Below are 20,800 nucleotides of genomic sequence, written 5' to 3' on the forward strand. Positions count from 1 at the left end.
CGACTCTCTCACGTGTCATATGTCACGCCATTTGCGCATCATTCGACTTACTACGAATAAAGAGCAAGCACGCCACAATCTTATGTCTTTACCGCCATCTAGAGGACACAAACAATTCGGAGGTTGTAGACGGAAAATACTAAAACACTAGAACATGGCCAGGTCGGCATTCACCATAAACAAACAGAATATAGAAATCAGTGCTAGTGTTAACAGTGAGATATGTACAAAGCGACCAACTGTTAATTGTAGTTATAGATGGAAATTGTTAATTTTAGCAGTAGCAAAGTGGAGCGAATAATATGAATTATGTAAGCTGCATACAGATGCATTCGCACAAATTTTTATGTTCTACTGCAAACTTATACGTGGATGGCGAATACAGACCCACACCTAGGTCATGTAGTCGGGGCAAACAGTCCAGGACGGAACCTGAACCTTACTGTAGAAGCCAGAAGGTCCGAATATAAACTCACAACCAAGTGGGGCAGATACTGTAAACCCGATTGTTTCAATCAATTGTCATTGGTAACGCTCTGTCATTTCGAGGAATATGAAGTGAAAAAACGTATTTAGTTGCGCCGCTGATAGGGTACAGTAGTACTACACGGATTACGCGAATTACACGGTTTCCGCAGATTACGCGGATTACCCGGTTTACGCGTTTTACACAGATTACGCGGTTTACATGGAGTTCGCAGGTTTGCGCGGTTATCGCGGTTTTTGCGGTCAAAGATGGACGAAGATTAGATCTTACACTACCATCCAAGAGAATAATCTCTCGTGTACGAAATTGTGAAGCGATTAGTGGGAATGGTGTTTGAAGGTGACTAGCAAGCGTATAGCGCTCATTTTGTGGCAAAAACGTATCGGCGCCTCAATTAAAAAAGGGTGCATTAAATCACAATCGACTAAGTAGCCGGTTTTCCTAAATTTTAAAATTTATTAGATACGTGCAAACGGATTCGGTCGAAATTTCGCAACAAAAATGAAAATAAAACGTGCCCAGACCAAAAAACAGTTGAACCACAGTTCAGCGTCAGGCGGTACACGAAGAGTCGATCCTGCCCTACTATGAGAGACAACCTTCGCGTGAAGGCGCGGGCTCAGCGAATGATTTTGAGTGGCGAGAATGGTGCGAATAGGTTGTTTTTTTGACTGAGGCGGTGATAGTAGCAAATATGTAACGCGAGTACCAATGCCTCGCTTTGTGCAGGAAGCAGCCGTTCTCTGTTAGAATGAAGACAGTGATTGGATAGGTCTTGCCGTACCAGCGAGCCAAAAATGTGCGATACTTATTGGGTGATGGTTATGTAGAGAGTTGGACCAATTACCATGAGCAGATCCCGGCCACTGTGTGGCGGTATGATTTCTACGTGCGAATGTTGGTTAGAACTCGAATGACCCCTGGTATAACTGTATGACGTAACACGGCTGTCGCAAGTACGAAATGCACGAATAAGTGTCACAGTAATGGTGATGTGATTTCTATGAGCGAAAGTTGGGGATTTGAACTCGGATGACCGGAGGGTCAGATGTATGACGTCATACCGTAACGTAACGTAAGTTTAATTGGTTACTTGTAATGAAATGTTAAAACTAAAGATGTAATGATATTTATGAGCTGTAGTAGATGGTAGGTAGACTTCCCAAGTAAGCGATTCAGGGCGCCATTTGTGATGTCTTGAGTCGTTTTTTTTCCTAAAAAATTTTTTGTGGCTTTTGTGTAAACACAGAGTCGGTCAAATTTTGCCCCAAAAAAAAGAAAACGTACGCGAACACCAAATCGAGCAATTTTGGTCGATCGGATGCCCACGAATCCCGAGGCTATTCTTCAACTTCAGACCAAACTTTCGAGTCGGTTTGTGGGCATCTGATCGATCAAAAGTGCTGTGTTCGCGAGCCTCGCGATCACACCAATATTTCTAAAATTGGCGTCAGTCGTTCCGACCACAGGAGCAGACCAACAACAGACTTATTAAAACTTGGCTTCCTCCACCAAGTGTTCGGACGGTATGCGACTTTCTCATCCCATCAAATCGACTTGCTTGCTTCGCCGCGCGAAAACAAACACCACTACCACCCTACTCATAGTAGTGCGATATCGATTCTGCGTATACGTTTCGATTTGCACCAATAATTTGAGTTACCATCAACTATAGCGAGCATCTGCTCTTACATAGTAGGGCAATACCGACTCTGCGTGTACGTAGCCTACACAAAGCTGCGCATCAACTTGGTAGCAAAGCATTGCTCAATGCCTTCGTCACATGACAATCCATCAATGGCCATGCAAACCCAACGATCAGTCTATTAGTTTTAGACCAGCATAGCTTTGCCAAATCCGTAACCTAATACCCATTTGTTCCCACAACCTGTGGGCACCCTGTGGTACCATCCAACATCATTGGTATTTTTTCTAACTCTTGCGGGCAATCGGTCCATAATTTCCCGCTGCGAATGCAAACACTTGCCCTCGCGCACGACTTGCCCTCTCATGGTAGGCATGTAACTAATCTGCGTCCACCACCGTAAAATTCTAGCCTTCTTCGGTGCGACGACGCCCTCTGCAGTAGTGAAATAGATACTCTGTGTCCACCGCCACTCTACAAGACCAGGCTGTAGACGAAGAGTCGATCTTGCCCTACTATGAGAGACAGCCTTCGTGTGAAGGCGTGGGGTCAGTGAATGGTTTCGATTGGCGAGAATTGTGCGGATAGGTTGGAATTTTGACTGGGGCGGTGCGTGCCACGAGGTGGCGGAGTTGGCGAAAGTAGCAAATGTGTAGTAAGAAAACAAATGCCTCGTTTGGTGCAGCATGCAGCCGTTCGCTGTTAGAATGAATACGGTGATGGGGACAGGCTAGATCTTGTCGTACTAATAGCATGCCAAAAATGTGCGATAGTAGGGTGGTTATTCTCGAATGGCCCCTGGTATAACTGTATGGCGTAACACGGCTGTCGCAAATACGAAATGCATGAATAAGTGTCACAGAAATGGTGATGTGATTTCTATGAGCGAAAGTTGGGGATTTGAACTCGGATGACCGGAGGGTCAGATGTATGACGTCATAGAATAACGTAAGGTAAGTTTAATTGGTTACTTGTAATGAAATGTTGAAACTAGGATGCGATTGCATTTATATGAGCTGTAGTAGATGGTAGGTAGACTTTCCCAGTAAGCGACTCAGGGCACCATTTTTGGTGTCTTGAGTCGCTTTTTCTCCTAAAAAATTTTTGTCGAAATTTTTAAAAATTTACATGGTTTTTTTTGGCGTTCGTGTAAACACAGAGTCGGTCGAATTTTGGCCAAAAAAAAAGAAAAATCGCGCGCGAACACTAAATCGTGCACTTTTGGTTGGCTGACAATTCAGCTTCAGATCCACCTTCCGAGTCGATTTTTTGGAATCCGATCGACCAAAAGTGCTGATTTTGCGCCTTCGAACGAAAAGCTTTAATTTTTCGCAATAGAATTGCTGTTGCAATGCCGCAATCCTTCCATTGCTTGCCAGTCGTTTCGACCACAGGTGCACACCAGCAACCGACTTATCGAAACTTGGCTTCCTCCACCAAAGGTTCGGACGGTATAGGTTCGCATCCGCGACACCCGCGACTTTACCACACCACTCACTATCCCACATCTCATCCAAATCGACTTGCTTGCTTCGCCGCGCACCACGACCATACCTCTTAAGGTAGTGCGATATCGAATCTGCGTACACCGCTTGGTTTGCATAAAACACCCAAACCCGTCCAGGCAAAAATCGGCGTACAGTTGCCCCTCCAGATAGGGCAGATATCGACCCTGTGTGTACGTTTGGTTTAGAACCTTGTTTTGGTGACGTCACACACATGATGAGAGCAACCTCCAGATGCAAACCACAAAGGCGGCCACTGCAGGCTGTCAGGAAATATCATCTTTCCCGTAAACATTCTTTGCTCAAGTTGTCACGCTGCCTTCATTTCGCTCGATCGACAAGAACGAAAATGATCAGAATTCACTTTCTGCAAATGCAGATCAAACACCATCCGCGCGTTCTCTCAATGTAGTTTAATATCGACTCTGTTCACACCGCTCGGTCCAGGTTTCAAAATTTTGAACTCCACTACCGGCAATTTTTCACAGAACGATACGTACTAATATCGACCCCCTTCACAACGAAACGACTTGCCGTCATACAGTAGTTCAATATCGACTCTTTGTCCACCGCCACTACACATAAGACTAGTCAGTACACGAAGAGTCGATCTTGCCCTACTATGAGAGACAACCTTCGTGTGAAGGCGTGGGCTCAGCGAATGGTTTCGAGTGGCTAGAATGGTGCGGATTGGTTGGAATTTTGACTGGGGCGGTGCGGCCACGAGGTGGCTGAGTCGTTGGAAGTAGCGAATATGTCACTCGTGGTCAAGTGCAATAAAAAATAACGAATGCCTCGCATAGTGCAGAGCATGCATCATAAGCTATGAAAATGTGGGATAACTTGTTTTTGCTTACCGTCAAGTGCAACCGCTGGGATTTTATGTTAGCGTGGAGGGAATTATGAAACCTGATGTTGTTGGTCAGGAATACGGTAGGCGCTGACTTGATAATACGGAACGTGAGCTGGGTTTTAATGAGGGCGAAATGTGCGAGTAAGAATGTATAGCGTTTCCAAATTACTGGTTAGCAAGCGGTTTTATGAGTGGATTCTAGAATGAAGGCAGTGGTGGTGCAAGATGCCATTATGGTAATATATCCAAGTTAAGTTATTGAGCGACTCTGGACACCATGTTTGGTGTCTTGGGTCGCTTTTTTTTCATACAATTTTTTCACATTATTTTAAGTTCATTTTGCCCGCATATTTGGTCCAATTTTGAAGAAAAAAAAGCGCGCAAACACAAAATCCAGCACATTTGGTCGATCGGAATTCCACAAACAAATTGGAATCTGGGGCTGAATATCCAGTTTCAGACAACTTCAGATTCGGTTTGTGGGCATCAGATCGACCAAATGTGCTCGATTTCTTGTTTGCGCGTCTTAAAGCGTCAATCTTTCACTTTTTTCTCAATGCAAACTTCGTGCACAGATTTATAAAACACCTTAACCACAAATGGATTGGACTTAAAAGTTGATTTTCTAGTTAACGCACAACCAACCATCCATAATTGCCGTTCAAATCGACCACAGGAGCAGACCAACAACCGACTTATCGAAACTAGGCTTCCTCCACCAAGTGTTCGGACGGTAGGTTCGCATCCGCGTCACCCACGACTTTGCCACACCACTCACTATCCCAATTCTCATCCCATCAAATCGACTTGCTTCGTCGCGCGACACGACCACATCTCTCATAGTAGTGCGATATCGAATCTGCGTACACCGCTCGGTTTGCACCAACCACGCAAAACCTGGCCAGGCAAAATGACATGAAAGTTTGTAACTCTTCCGGTCGGCGTACAGTTGCCCCTACACATAAGGCAGATATCGACTCTGTGTGTACGTTTGGTTCAAGTCAAGTGACACTGCTGGCTTTAAGAAATTTCATCTATGCTGATGGCTTCATTCCACACCATCCGCGCGTTCTCTCAATGTAGTTTAATATCGACTCTGTTCACACCGCTCGGTCCAGGTTTACAAAGTTTGAACTTCACCATCGTCAACTTTTCACAAAACGACACACATTAATATCGACCCCCTTCACAACGCGACGACTTGCCCCTTACACTAGTACAATATCGACTCTTTGTCCACCGCCACTCTACAAGACCAGGCGGTAGACGGAGAAAATATTTCTTGCTAAAGGCGGTTGTGGGAACACAGAGTCGGTCGAATTTTTTTCCAAAAAAATAAACACGCTGAAACACCAAATCGAGCACGTTTCGGTTCGAATGACGAATCTGAGGCTAATTTTTCAACTTCAGACCCAACTTTCGAGTCAGTTTGTGGGCATCCGATCGACCAAAAGTTCTCGATTTGGTGTTCGCGCGCCTCGCGATCACACCAACATTTCTAACATTGAGTCGATTCGACCACCGGAGCACATCAACAACCGACTTATCAAAATTTGGCTTCCTCCAAGTGTTTGGACGGTAAAGGTTCGCATCCGCGTCACCTGCGACTTTGCTAAACCACTCACATCTCATCCCATCAAATCGACTTGCTTGGTTCGCCGCGCGAAAACAAACTCCTACACCACTCTTCTCACAGTAGTTCAATAACGATTCTGCATCCACCGCTCGGTTTGCACAAACAATTTCAACCCCCACCAACACGTGAGCATCGGCTCTTACATAGTAGGGCAATAACGACTCTGCGTCCACCACTCGGTTTGCACAAACAATTTCAACCCCCACCAACACGTGAGCATCGGCTCTTACATAGTAGGGCAATAACGACTCTGCGTCCACCACTCGGTTTGCACAAACAATTTCAACCCCCACAAACACGTGAGCATCGGCTCTTACATAGTAGGGCAATAACGACTCTGCATGTACGTATCCTATAAACAGTTGCGCGAGCATTTTGGTAGCAAAGGAATCCATTAATGGCCAAACCCTACGCTCAGCCTATGAAGTCAAGACCACTGTCAAAATCGCCTTCAGTTCTTTTGCAATTCGATTGCACACCAGCAGAGCTTCGCCCAATCCGCAACGACAACCCATTTGTTGCCACTATACCGATGGGTACCCTGATACTATTCAACATCATTAGCATTTTTGCCAACCGCTAGCGGGCAATGGGTCCCTGATTTCCCGCTGCGGATGCAAACACTTTCCCTTACGCACGACTTGCTCTCTCATAGTAGGCACGTAACTACTCTGCGTCTCCACCCCCGGTTTTATATTACAATGGTAACATCATTAGCATTTTTGCCAACCGCTAGCGGGCAATCGGTCTATAATTTCCCGCCGCGTATGCAAACACTTCCCCTTACGCACAACTTGCCCTCTCATAGTAGGCATGTAACTACTCTGCGTCTCCACCTCCATTACAATGGTACCATCCAACATCAATGGCATTTTTCCAATTGCTAGCGGGAAAACGGCCCCGGATTTCTCGCTGCGGGAAGGAAACACTTTCCTGTGCGCCAGGCCTGTCGTCTCAGAGTAAGTTTTACAGTGCAAGAATTTTCAATTTAATCTGCGGCCATATTTGACCGTTTTCCGGTCAAGTCTCAAGTCTTACGATGTTTTTAAAAATGGTAATCGGATTAGTTTGCAACGTGTTGTAGGATGCCAGACCACAAGCTATAGCGGCTGTTTTGTTTGGTAAATAGTAATGGCGCAAGGGGTATATTCTTTTATTCGCCAAGGCTACTGGAAACTTGGTAATCTTTGAGCATTACAGCCAAAGCATTGCAACGCATTTTCCTCACAAGTCAGGGCAAGAATTGAAACCTTACGCTCCGTTGAGGTTTGAACATACAACCCCCGGTTTGCCAGGCCCGTATACACTCTACCGACTGAGCTAATGAAGCCCAGTGATTATTGCGGATATTTTGCAGTCAAGATGTACTGGTGCACAAGCAACAACCTTTTTTCTTTACCTGAGGGATCTTTCCCACCGTAATAAGATAACGCAAAAGTGTTCCATGCTGTAGGCAAGATCGCCTCATTGCTAAATCCTCATTTGGCTGTTGAATTTAGATTCAAAGGCAATTAACGTGTGAGGCAACTTTTTTAGGAGCGAGAGAGAAAAGCTGATTGGAGAAGCGAGACACAAAAAATGCCAGCTGTATTTTGAAAATTCCTCCTAAATTCATTCATTAATTTATTATGCGGATAAGCAATTTGCACATTGAACCCAAGCCCCACGACACCAGAGTCTGGTGGGAGGCATGAAAACCAAACACTTACGAGCACCATGGTTTACTTTGAAACAAAAGGATTTCTATCACAAAGTCTGGGTTCCACCAACAATTACATGCGATCACCAGATATACAGGTCCTCGCATTGGCACATCTTTTTCCCTGATTGACCCTACATGTAGGGAATTTCGGTAAGTTAAGGAAATAGTTACAAAAATAAAAAAAAAATCAAACAAATCCAAATAGAATAAACCCAACCCAGCAGACCATTAGTTCATTGGACCGGAAGGTTGGTGTGAGTCATACAATATTGTTGCTGCGCAGTGTAATGTTCTGAATACTCAGTATTGTAATAAGCGTTTCAACGCATATTTGTACCGGAAAAACTGCACAAATATTTGTTATCTTGGAAAATGTATTCTCTTTCTGTGAAACCAAGCCAGCGAAGGCTGAAAGAGTTACCGGGGAAGATTAACACGCACAAAACCTCGACAGTAAGTTAATGTTTTTTTGAAGTTATTCATTCATTAGATCATTGAGCTTCAGACAGGGCCAATGTTTCGACCTGTTGGGTCTTATCAGTGTAGGTTTATGAAAATAGTAACGATTCTGCCATCTAAATAGCCAGAAGAATTTCCACTTTGTGGTGACCATGTTGTCGTCGACATGACTTGTTATTACTAAAATACGATTTATGGTCCTTATATACGACGTACTTACAGTTAAATGATGAGTATATGAGGGGTTAAACAAAATCCTCCTTTAACCGGAGTGTTGGTTCTTGTAATGACGTCATGTAGTCCAAGTTTTTTTGACCTGTGGAAAAAGTTCGGGCCATTAATAAGCCGGTAAAAAACAATCAATTTATTCGTGACATGATCGCTCCAGTACTGCAGTCATTTTTATTTACCTGAACGGAAAGAGTGTAATAGTGAATTAAGTAATGATAAATTGGTTGCATATTTGCAGAAATATAATCGTTTAAACTTTTTTAAATGGGAAACACTGAGACCCTTAGTGATGATTTCATGAAATAACATCTGCACTGTGGGGCAGCTTATTTATTATTTGAGTTAGAAATGTTGAGTTTAAACATTTTGGCCGAAAACTTGTTCCAGGAAGCGGAGGTGACAAATACAGCGGATCTGAGATGCCAACATCGGGTAAAAAACGTGGCGATTTTCGTCGTCCTGGCGATTCTTCTTGGTTTGTCTGTGTTTTTTGGTTTGGCCACAGTTCGCTGCAAGGAACAAAACGAAAAGTTGTCTCAAAAACTCTCAACCCAAGACCCGAATTATGTGAGGAAAATGCATTGGTTTTGATGAGCTTGTGGTTAGTTACAGAAGTTTTACAATTTTGTTGTTTCTTTGCAGGATGATGGCTTGCATTTGATGGAGCAGGCGAAGTTTCAAGAAAAATTTGGCGCGCTCCGAAAAACAATTGACAAAGCGGAGGATTACGATTTGGTGAGAACGTCATAAAAATACTCAAATCACACGCGACAGATAAAATTTTAAGCAAACGTTTAGCTTATTTTATATAATCTATTTCAAACTAAGATGCTATATTCCAAAAGAAATATATTTAATTTCATTATTTTTACGCATTTGCCGCAAGACCTAAGATTTAGCAACAGAAACCGAATTAAAACCAGTTAATCACACTTTACAGAGCAAGGTTACGAACAACCTGTGGGAGAGGGCGGCCGAGATCACTCAAATGTGCATTGTAAAAATGGACACAATTAACTTGATCAAAAACGGAACTAAAGAAGAAATTGTCGACGTCATCGGATATTCGATCGATCCGAATTGTTTGAAAAGAAAAAAAATCGTGACTCAGCAGATTTTGAAAAGTTTAGGTGATCCTGAACCGGTGAAAATCAACAGAGTTGGTCCAATGCCAATTCCACCGCCAATCGACAAGAAACACGTGCCGTTCTTTTTGGGAAAAACACAAACAAGAAATTAAATAAGCTGTAAAATGTCATTCGTAGTTTCGTTATAATGTTGTCACTTGACGTCACAATGCAATTACTTTAGGACTCTTTAAAATTAGCCTTCTCATAATTGTATAAACACCACGGAAAAGGTTGCAACATTTATTATTCTCATACAATGTAAGACATTTGCTATTTTCTTGCTAATGACAGAAAATAAACATACGATGGCAGATAAATAGACTTCTGCAGTTCGAAAAACACATTTTGCACTTGAAAAGCATAATTTAAAACAATCAAAAAATACAGAAAAATAAACGAGGTTCAGATAAACGTATTTCACGTCATAGCTACCCATGGCTTGAAAATATTTTTAGAAACATGATAATGCTGTTAATTTGGAGGTGTATTTTTGACTCAAAAAAGTGAAACAGCAAAAATGGCAAAGTGCGAAGCTTTCTAAAATACGATAAATATAAGAAAAATAAAAAGCATGATTGCGGCAAAAGAGCAGCTCGTCAAAGTACATAAAAAAAAGGATTGCAAACGCACACAAAAATAAATAATTTCGTGGTACAAATATTGTTGGTAACCATCGTTTTTAAGGTAGCATGACAAAGAAGAAAATAAATAAGCGAACAAACTAAGATTAGTCGTTCATTTTCAGTACTTCCAGGCTCAGTCTTCTGATTGGGTCGTGGTATTTTTTGAGGAAAACGGCGGGAACAAGACCTTCGCGGTGTTTGTATCTGTTTCAAAAGGGGAATAGATTTTAAATTCATGAAATTTTGCTTTAATTTGTGATTAAACAAGTTACATACAGGGCAACAGTACTCAACTCAGATCATTTGAAACATTATTGAATCCATTACTTATACATTACAATAAACTTTAGGGAATAAAACCTAATCATAATTTAACAAACTATAAACCTCAAATGAATTGTTCTAAAAGCAAGTACAACAGCAATATACATTGTACTTTGGTGTGAATACGTGTGACTATAAACAAATCCTTACCTCGCCAGCCACCATCCGTCATCATTCTTCCTCATAACTCTGAGAATCGCATTTTCACCAAAACTCAATTCGTCTCGATTCCTCGCCACGTAACCTTGCTTGCTGATGAACTCACTGCAGTAAAAAGTGCACAATTATATAAAAAGTTTACCATGTAAAATCACTAAGTTATCAAAATAAGCGACTCTTTCAGCTTAATTCGAACTCGTACACGTTAGATGACATTAACCACCCTTTAGTTACTAAAGCATAAAAATCTTACACAGCTCGTGACGATTCTTCGGATGAGAGGGAGTAGTTTATCGTGTTGCATCTGCTTAATGTGGAACCGGATGACGATGAAGACTGAACAAACAATAAACATGTAAATTTTAAAGCCTTGAAAGCTACAAGCAACACCTCAAACAACAGAACGTTATGTTTGTAACACAATGATACAGGTAGATGTAATAACGTACCTGACTGGAAGTTCTAGATTCGAGCGATGAAGAAGTATCCAGAGAACGCTTTCTCCTCGCAGGAACTGGTGATGCAACCTGCACGGAAACCAATTTTTAACGAATGTACACCGATTATATTATGATGCTGTTGTTGCCAGACGATTTTGTTGCATTATAAAGTAAATGTGTGCCTGACGAACTTAACACAAAATGGATTTTTTGAGAAAATTTTATCGAGAAGGCGGTGCCACAATCAAACAAATAAAACGTATTATTCTGTCAACGCCTTCTCCTCCAATTTCTGTTATATAAGTGTACATTGAAAACGAAAGTACTGCTATAAACGCTGGAAATGTCTTCGCCAACCTTATTTTTGTAAAACTTTTATTTCGTCATAAGGGGCAAATAAACGTTGCTTAGTAACGAGCACTTACATTGAGCATAGGCTGGGAGAAAGCATGAGATAATGTTCCATGTTCTCTTCGTAGGAAAGCTGCCGGAACGTAACCAGTTTCACCCGTTTCGTCATCATCCACGTGACCAGTGACGCGTCGCACGAACCACCAACCTTAATAATGAACATGTGCTTGTTGAAATAATGGAGCGGCGCGCGAAGTAGTCAGGTTAAGTGTGATATATTATTGATAATCAGATGCCATGTCACGAGAAATGACCTCATTTAAAGTTGTGTTATACAAAAAAAAACATCACAACTTTAACGAAGTTTCTTTGTATGTAATTTTGCACCAACAAGTAGTTTTTATTACACTCATTAATTATTTACATCGTTACTAGTATTATCTTACGCTTCTTCACAAGCTACGGTACACAACTTTTCTTTTTATGAAAAAAAAAACAAGATTTATTATGCTTCGTGTTTTGAAAAACTTACCGCTGTCACTTTTTGCGAGTACTTCCACTTTTTCTCCTTTCCACAACGACATAATGCTTTGCTGTGATTGGTCGTCGTCGCTCACGTGGTCTTCAAGTGCTACGTGGATTTCTGACTGAGTGGGAGCGGAAATGACGACAGAGTCACGTGGAGAAACCGAACTCAAATCGGGTTCAGAAAGGTGGGTGCTGTACAGCGACATCTAGCGGATAAAAAAGTAACACTTTTAATGCAAGTTGGTATTTAAGAATTACCTTGGCAATTTGGTAAACAAGTTGACAGATAGCAAATGATTTTCTTGGACAAATGCAAATTCAATTTATTACATTACAAATACAGTTGGTTAAGTGTTTAAGCAATAGAAGCAAAAATGTTTTTGGTGAGCTGCATACAGGACCACTGTTTCGGTAAATTAGGTCTCTTCAGCGCATCTTAATGACTAATAACTACAAAGTTGACGCCCTCCCCTAGTTGTTGAACGTACAAAACCGCCGTTAGTCACCAAGCTGCTAATCAATGAGACGTATTAAGTTAAAACGGTTGCCCTATTTTTATGTAATTTGCAACAATTCCTCACAGCAGTGGAAGAAATTCTTCCGGCGATCGAATTTCCGTCTTCAGAATCAATCGTTTCACTCGAACACGTGGAATTCCAGTCGCTCTCATCCGATTTTCCACTTTCCTCGATCTCAACGTTCTTTGTCGTCATCGAACTCGTGACGTAAAAATAGGTCTTTCCATTTCCGCTGTTACGCAATAATAGTTTCTTTATTATAAAGTTAAAATCGCCACCCATATTTAACAGTAAGACCAAATCCGCAATTTAAAATTACAAGGTAGAAAGGTGTCAATTACGCACTTACCACCACTTGGAAGAGCTTAGATCCGTGTCCGTAGGCGCGAAAAAGTCCTCGACCACAGGGTATGAATGCAGCTTTTTGTAGTAGACGAGCGCCTGCGGTAAAATACGGTGAATTAATGTAGGTTTCGAACAAGCAAAGTGCTTGCGGGTTGACCGCGCCAAACCCAAGAATATGATGACGTCGGTTTTACTGATTTAGATTTTGGGAATATAAGTCATTGGTCATTAAGGAAACTGAACCTTGTTTGAGGTCAAACTGATATCTTTGATCTCTTGAGTGGAGCAGCACTATATACTGTATTACAAGTGGATCAATTTTATGTTGTCGAGTTCTTGTGAAGGTAATTGACTTCACTTTCGATCAAACGACAAAAACAACGTTGTTTCTATTTAAAAAAACTAGATTGTGAACGCCACATGAAACATTTTACCGCGGGTAAAAAGGGCTTCGGTTCTTCTAATGATTAAAATACTTTCCCCCCGTATTAGCGGCAAACTTCCTTGTCGAGATCGGGAAACCGTAACTTTACTCACGAATTTTGACCTAGCGATTATTTCTAGGAAATTGAGAAATGGGGAAGTTGCTTCGCTAATTAGGTAATGAATGATGGAGCCGGATGACACTTCGTGTGGTAATTTCGGTATCGGTTCAGGGATTGCCAAAGGATGTCGCCTTTACATTATTTCCTCATGAAATTATTTTTTTTATCACAGTAGGAAACAGATCCAAACGAATTTTCGAAAGCATTTGTGTTATTAGGGAACTCTATTCACGGATTTACGAAGGACAACAGTCCGGACGATATGTTGTTGCACTAAACGTTATTTAGCTGCAGTAAGATGTCTATGGACAAGACAATAGCAACATAGAAATAAAACAAGTTCTACTTGAACGTCGCATACCTGGAAGTAAACGTTCATGGCGTCAATAACTTTGAGTCGTTTCATGGTTCCCAAGTACGGTGTGATGCTTTGTACAAAGGTTTTGTTCTTCAACTTCTTGAGGAAGTAACGGGGCTCGGCGAGAAACTGGTCACCGTCAATTTCCTGAAAAATATCATGATTTTATTGCCACGTGTGTTGGAAATGTCCATTTACTAAAGTTAAAATCTGTCCCATATTTCGTTTTTGAAAAGAAAACAAAAAGTGATTAAATTAGAAAGGGCCTCACCACTACCTCAGACACCCCCTGCGTACAAATGAAAACTGCCACCAAAAACCGGCAATACATTTTTATGGACGTGGAGTTTAGGGGCATGGAAAGCATTTTACAAAAACTTAAAGGAGAATGCGACAAACATTTTTCCAAAACTTAAAGGGGAATGCGACAAACATTTTTAAAAAACTTAAAGGGGAATGCGACAAACATTTTTAAAAAACTTAAAGGGGAATGCGACAAACATTTTTCCAAAACTTAAAGGAGAATGCGACAAACATTTTTCAAAAACTTAAAGGGGAATGCGACAAACATTTTCCTAAACTTGATGGAACGAGGTGTTCTACTCCATTCCTAACGTGACAAACCCCATTCACCCACAAAGCGATTCCTGTTACGTCACAATCAACTCGCACGCAACATTTTCTGGGAAGAAACAGTAACGTCGATCATTCGACCACACATGCACTGTTGAGTAAGCGGGTGCGTTATTACGCCACAATGCGTAACTACACGTGTTCTGGGGTCATCACGTGACCCTTTGCAGCTACTTTTGAGTTAATTACATCACGTTTTGGATTACGTCATGGAATGTGTTTATTCGTTTAATGCATTACAAGCAGTAGACCCACGCTGTCGTAAATTGGTTTAAAAAAAATGTAACTAAATTCTACTGTAGTTTGAAAAGATTGTGTGGAAATTTACTGGGTCGGCACTGGAAGTGTTCGTTCACTTTCAATGCCAATTTTGAAAACATCTTTCCTGTTTATTTCTGTGTTATTATTTATAACTGCTTGTACAAAGCCTTACGCAGCTTCCGTTCTAAGCGCTGACACAAGTCACATTAAAATTTTTGTTTCTTTAAATTAACTGTTGCATCATCCTGTGCCCATGACGTGTAAGTGACGTCACGGAAACGCACAAAAACAAGTTCAAAATTAAAAACTCATCTTCTTGGATGTGCCAGCGAACTTTGGATAAAGTTTTACAAGTGAATTTGTATTGACGCGGTTCAAGTTGGGGTCAACCTCGTACGTCAACGCCTTATCCTCTGTGACGTAACAATGCGAAAGCAACAAGTGTTGCAAGTATTCGTAATTTTTACAGTCAGCAAACCCACTATAAAAGCCCATGTAGTGGTCAATCAAACCCCAATTACGATTACTCATGGGGTTTCTGGATGTAAAACTAGATGACTCTGTCAGTAACACATCCGGCAGCTTCAGGGAAAACTAACCACTCTAATCATAATCTACGCTGATTGATTGATTGACGCGCATAGTTTCACCGTAGCCGAGAAAGGAAGTGTTTGCGCACTTGTGCACAACGTGCAACATGTAAATGCTGTAGCAGCAAAATCAGATGCAACGCATACTTTTGTACGCTTTTACTACAAGTTATAAGATCAATCATTTTTTGCACTTGCAGACAATTTCGAACAACTTTTAAGCATTTTGCTACTTTTGCCTCGTGATATATTCTTTCCATCACTATGTTATGTTAATCACATTTTACTTATATTTTATTTTCAAATCACCAGCCCGTAAAAAGTTGTTTGAAATTTTGTACGGAAGTACGAAAGGTTAAGAACCACTGTTGTAAACAAGTGTAAAATGGGTTTACGTCCCTCGGTGGATGCGTGGTACTAAATTTCATTTCTTGGGACGTTGCTTAATTGTGATGACCACCTGTGTGGATCGGGCGGACGCTAAATTATGATTTTAAACTGTCAGATGTGTAATTAGGGCCTAATACATTGACGCACATGCCACAATTGCACGTTTGGACAGATTACCACAATTAAAACCTTGATTTGCGAGAATGACATTTCGCGCTCAGATCACATTAAAAGTTCAGAATTTCGCGCTAAAGCTTCGGAAATCTTCCGTTCTGATGAAAATCGGTCATTATATATATTTTCCATTAAACTAGAATCGTGGTTTAAGGGAAAACCTTGAAACCAAAGGTTTACATTCCTTCAGCTTTGCCTTCAAAACGCAACTATTGCAGTAAGTGTAGCGAAAGTACGGAATCGCCAGCACGTGTTGTGATGTAAGTTTTCATTCAAAAGCAAAACGTTTCCAAATATAACCTTGCGCAACGCATGACAAGCATTGGGCAATGAATCACGCATGACCAGCAGTTGACCAGCGTGAACCGGAAGATGACCGGATGGTGTTTTAAATATTTCTTTCGCTTATTTTAATTCCCTTATTATCCATTAGGTTTTCCTGTTAACCACGTACGCTGTTTTTTCATGATTCGTAATTTCAGAATGTTGCGAACAAATTCATTGAGAAATTACAAAATCAAGCCACTGTTACATTACATTGATGTAGGCTATTTTATTTTGAAAACGATTTTACCGGTTAATGCACTTGTACAACTTGCATATACGCAGCGTAACAAGCCACAGAATGTGCTAAATTTTATGGGGCTATTTCGACAATTAAATACATTCGGTACTTGGTGTCGTCAATAAACAATCCTCTGCTTTGATTTGGGCGTAATTTGTTACAACTGTTCCCTTTAATTATCCCACAAAAACTTTCAATTTGTGTCACGCTCACAAACTCTTAAACTTTCAAGTATTTACATGAACTATGAGAGGCTTTTGCGTACGCAACCTAAAAATTTATTTAATTTTGTTTTCATGACGCATTTGCTAAAATATTCCGACTTTAAGCAGGCAAATAAAATGTCATGAAAGCGTTTTAACCAATGTTTTGAATCTCTAAAGCTAGACTTTGTACTGTACGTGTAGAAGTTGCGTTATTTTGGTTTTAAAAACATAACGTGTGTTTCCGGAAATCCAATAACGCAACCACGGCGCCAACTTATTGAAAACACGACGCCAGACGTGGCGAAAATAACTCATAAAATCGCTGTTTTTAGCAACCGTTTTCCCGGAAACTTCATTTGTTTCGTCCGGTCGTTAAAACGTTGATCAGACGACGTTGCAAGCAAATTATTAGGCGTCGTTTTGTGATAACGTTTTACCAAAGCTTACTTTTCCCAAGTCTCATTTTGGGAATCATTATTTTTCGTTTGAAATTTGCACAATTCATGCAGATTTTTTAATTGGCACAATTTGCCTACAGTTAAAGACCAGAAAAATACAAAAATCTACTCGTATATTGTTGTTTAAAGTCATATTTAGGCGTCTTAAGTAGATTACATAGAAATACGGGAAATGATTACGAAGGAAATGAGCCTTCGTTTTCCTATGATTAGTTCAACGTCCTTGTAACGCTTTTCAATGTCATTGCAATCACATGCAGTAAATGAACCAATTTCCTTATGATTAAAAACAACTTTTACCTTTTGTAGAGAATTCTGCAAAGTTCGCATTTCTTTCCATTTCCGGTAGACGGTGATGTTGCTCCCATCTTTCCGCATTACGAGAAGTATGAAATACTGAAAGGCAAAATGCACATCTAATATTTAAAACGTATCGGACGTTTTAATTTTTGGGAATATGTCGGTAACGATATTCATTATTTTTCATAACTATCAAATTTCCTTTGCTGCTCCTGTATGATATTTTGTTACATTTCACTTTCCCTCATTTTTGCGTAAAACATTTTTAAAGGTGGTTGGAACACAAAAGTCGTAACAGTAAAAATGCAATCAAACCTACATAAAAATCTTATTTTACGTAAACCCGAATAAAAATCTTATAAACTCACAAATGAGGTTTTAGGAATCTGTTGTTTGTGGATTCCGACGATTTTAACATCAACCAGTTCACGAAGGTGACATTCGTCGGGTTTCAAGGTCAGATCGTTGCAGTTGGAGTCCTGGCGAATCTTCTCCGGCAACTCCCTCGGATTCCTGTTCAGATCTTCTTTACCTACAACATCCTCTTCCACGTGGACGTCTCTTTGCCTTCTCTGCAAGGTCGCGGCCACTTGGGCTAAAGTAGTCAAGGGCATTTCTGCTGCACCGAAGGCCTGACAAGCTTGGAATTGACTTATTCTGTCTTTGACGCTGGTCGTGCTGGTCACTACTTGGCGTTGGTTAGTCGCCGGTGATGGTACAATGTTGCGCATGTTGCTGTGGAGTCTCTTTATATCACTTTCCTATGTTTCCTTTTTTCCTTTTCCTGTGATAGCAATCACCCACAATTAGCGGCGAATATTATAATTGGCGTGCGTATGTTAATTGGGTGACAAACGTGAGAAAAAGGGTCTTTAATACATTCTCTCGTCTACTCGGTTTAGTTTTGCCGTAAAAAACGTGCGTCGTTTCGAGCGGCGTGTTTTTTTTAGGATAAAAAATATACAAACTAACGAGCACGCGTGTAGTCGACGCATAACCAAAATATGTTTTACTAATACGGATTTCCGGAAAACAAGCAAAGCGTGTTTTGCCTTTAGGTAAAAAGATTTAAAAGAATATCACACCATTTACACGAGTCGGCGCCGTCCAATTATTTTTACATTTCCCAAATTAAAAAAAGTAAAATAGTTACTACTTGGAAACGCGAATCAAACAATTTGCAGAATACGGAGCAAGAGTACCAAAATGCGTGCACTAAACTGCTTTAACGCGTGTACTAATCCGTATGCTTAGTGTTGGTACACGTTAAGCATGTATAACTGTACCCCTTCATACAACTTATACGTAAACTCTCATCATTCACAATCGTTTTTCAACTTAAAAATTTAACGCCACAAAAAATATTTCGAAGATTTCGAAGAAACTTTATGCAAATTTCTTATATTTTGGTGGCTTTTCTGCCTTCACACAGCCAGGCGCAACTACATTTTGTGAAATTACTTTAGGAGAAAACTTTTTCTACCAAAAAACGTACTACTGGCACAAAAAACACTAACCTCAGCTAACAACTTTCTCCTTCTAAACTGCCACAGTAAATCCACCTTATGGGGACAAGCCCAGCACTATCTGACGCATACACTTTATATGTCACAGAGCACCCACGTAAGCGCGTATCCGAGAATGCAAAGTCGTTCTCAGAACCCGGCGTTACCGTCATTCAATTCAATGGCTCGTTCGTTTTAATATGCTGCGTCTCCTGCGTATCAACTTTCAATCGACGCAAGTTATTCAACGTTGCACTATCAATGCACACTTGCCTGCAGCAATGAAGCTAAAGATACAGGTAATAAAAAGATAGAAAAAGCCCCGTTTTTCTCAGCTACAGTAGAGACAAAATACAAAATAACTTATAATCACAAAAATTCTAAGGAGTTTTCGAGCCAAGCAAAAGAGGCTTTTTTCAAACTGTTTTCAGCGAGCGAATCAATCGCAAAGAGGTTTGAGCCAAACAAAGTAAACAGTAATTATATAATAAAAACTTGCATTGGTATAAAAGCATATCTTTATTTCCTGCATGGCCTCGCGTTCGCGTTTGCTTCAATTAAAGCCTTGAGATAAATTTAATTAAAATTGCAACAAATCTATAGAACAAACACAAGCTTTCATCCAAATGTTGGATGTCTTGGCGGCTTCACGAGGAAACGATGGGGAATGAGTCAGAAAGATCAAAAGCAACCGAAGCTTCTTGCTTGCGGCCATTTGTAAAAAAACCTCAAACTAGATTTAGCGGTCGGGAAATGATGTTTTTCGATGAAAACAAAGTGCTACTTAAACCACAGGTGGCGGTATAGTTACGTCATCGCCCTCATTGCAATATTAAGGTTTTCTTGATGAGCGTATAGTTATTCTGACGTCACGTCTTTATGTGATACGATTGAGGAAAACTTTACGATTAATTTCACAAGAAATCAAAACTTAGGTTCAGACGCAGTTTAATTTTTCAAAACCAGTTTCGCTAAATATCAGTTCGTATTAAAATAGAAGAACTAAAAACGAACTGATGACGCTTTTTTTCCGAAACGGGTTTCTAATTTGATTCTGGCTTCGTTTTTCCATGGTAACAATGCACGGATATCCTTGGAGATGAAACAAAGTGGCGAAAAACCTAACGAAAAACTTCAAAATCCATACAACTCTATTGTGAAAAGATTTCCATCGAAACCGATTCTTGTTTAAAAGAATTCAGACCAAAATAGCATTCAATGTACACAATCACTGTGTCTTGTTTGATCGTCAGTGCTGCCATAGACGTGAAACCGAAAATAATGACTACAGAACTGGAATGCGATTCACTGGAAAAACATATTAAAAATAAGGTAGCCTGGTGACCAAAAACGCTTTTGAATGCCTGAATATAAGAACTCACAGTCACAAACTGTATAAATATGCGCGGTGTGGTAAACCTGTTTAGGACGCACTTCCTAACCACAAGCTGTTGCGTGATCTATGCCTGATAAAAACAACATACGGTATAACCTTCGTACAGACAAGTCACATGAATAAATTCTTCGAGTATCGCCGAGCATAATAATCAACATAATCCTGGTGACTGCATTCAAAATCTTGCATAGTTTGTAAATATGGTCAAAGTAAAGTAGAAAGTTCTGTTATATTGACCACACATAACACATGGATATGTATATTTAGTTGCCACCGAACATTAGCGAAAGCTTCAAAACGCCTGTAATATTAAGCAGGCCTATTCCTTTCCATGTATGAGAGACGTTTCGTGTCTCGTTTATATATCTTACCTTCCGTCTATTACGCCACAAACCAGCCTCGAAACACCAATTGCTTATTAGCAGTAACCAATACAATGCCCAACAAACAACACGCTTACGCTTGTAAACGTACAACGACCAC

At 40.5% G+C, this 20,800-nt stretch overlaps 2 protein-coding genes across 2 annotated transcripts; one reads left to right on the forward strand and one right to left on the reverse strand.

Annotated features, from left to right (window-relative positions):
- The first annotated feature begins 8,200 nt into the window (after positions 1–8,200).
- On the forward strand, positions 8,201–9,758 carry LOC145913763 (uncharacterized). The gene is made up of 4 exons (XM_083001516.1): positions 8,201–8,281; positions 8,906–9,085; positions 9,161–9,253; positions 9,459–9,758. The coding sequence occupies exons 1-4, from the start codon at positions 8,201–8,203 to the stop codon at positions 9,756–9,758; spliced, it is 654 nt and encodes a 217-aa protein (XP_082857642.1).
- Positions 9,759–9,983: 225 nt separating this feature from the next.
- LOC145914044 (uncharacterized) lies at positions 9,984–18,194 on the reverse strand. Its single transcript, XM_083001821.1, has 11 exons — positions 17,785–18,194; positions 17,417–17,512; positions 13,843–13,986; positions 12,941–13,032; positions 12,655–12,823; positions 12,078–12,279; positions 11,620–11,753; positions 11,204–11,281; positions 11,008–11,090; positions 10,746–10,859; positions 9,984–10,475 (listed from the first exon to the last, which is right to left on the reverse strand). Exons 1-11 carry the CDS (start codon positions 18,145–18,147, stop codon positions 10,376–10,378), a joined length of 1,575 nt encoding a protein of 524 aa, XP_082857947.1. The 5' UTR covers positions 18,148–18,194; the 3' UTR covers positions 9,984–10,375.
- Positions 18,195–20,800: the final 2,606 nt, after the last annotated feature.

The sequence above is a fragment of the Ascidia mentula genome, chromosome 9 (assembly GCF_947561715.1).
Source record: "Ascidia mentula chromosome 9, kaAscMent1.1, whole genome shotgun sequence".
NCBI classification, from domain to species: domain Eukaryota; kingdom Metazoa; phylum Chordata; class Ascidiacea; order Phlebobranchia; family Ascidiidae; genus Ascidia; species Ascidia mentula.

Coding starts and splice junctions, on each gene's coding strand:
- LOC145913763 (XM_083001516.1), top strand. CDS start 8,201: ATGTATTCTCTTTCTGTGAAACCAAGCCAGCGAAGGCTGAAAGAGTTA. Junction 9,086..9,160: donor CAACCCAAGACCCGAATTAT/GTGAGGAAAATG, acceptor GTTTCTTTGCAG/GATGATGGCTTGCATTTGAT. Junction 9,254..9,458: donor AAGCGGAGGATTACGATTTG/GTGAGAACGTCA, acceptor CACACTTTACAG/AGCAAGGTTACGAACAACCT.
- LOC145914044 (XM_083001821.1), bottom strand. CDS start 18,147: ATGCGCAACATTGTACCATCACCGGCGACTAACCAACGCCAAGTAGTG. Junction 17,513..17,784: donor AGATTCCTAAAACCTCATTT/GTGAGTTTATAA, acceptor TTTGCCTTTCAG/TATTTCATACTTCTCGTAAT. Junction 13,987..17,416: donor TGCAGAATTCTCTACAAAAG/GTAAAAGTTGTT, acceptor GATATTTTTCAG/GAAATTGACGGTGACCAGTT.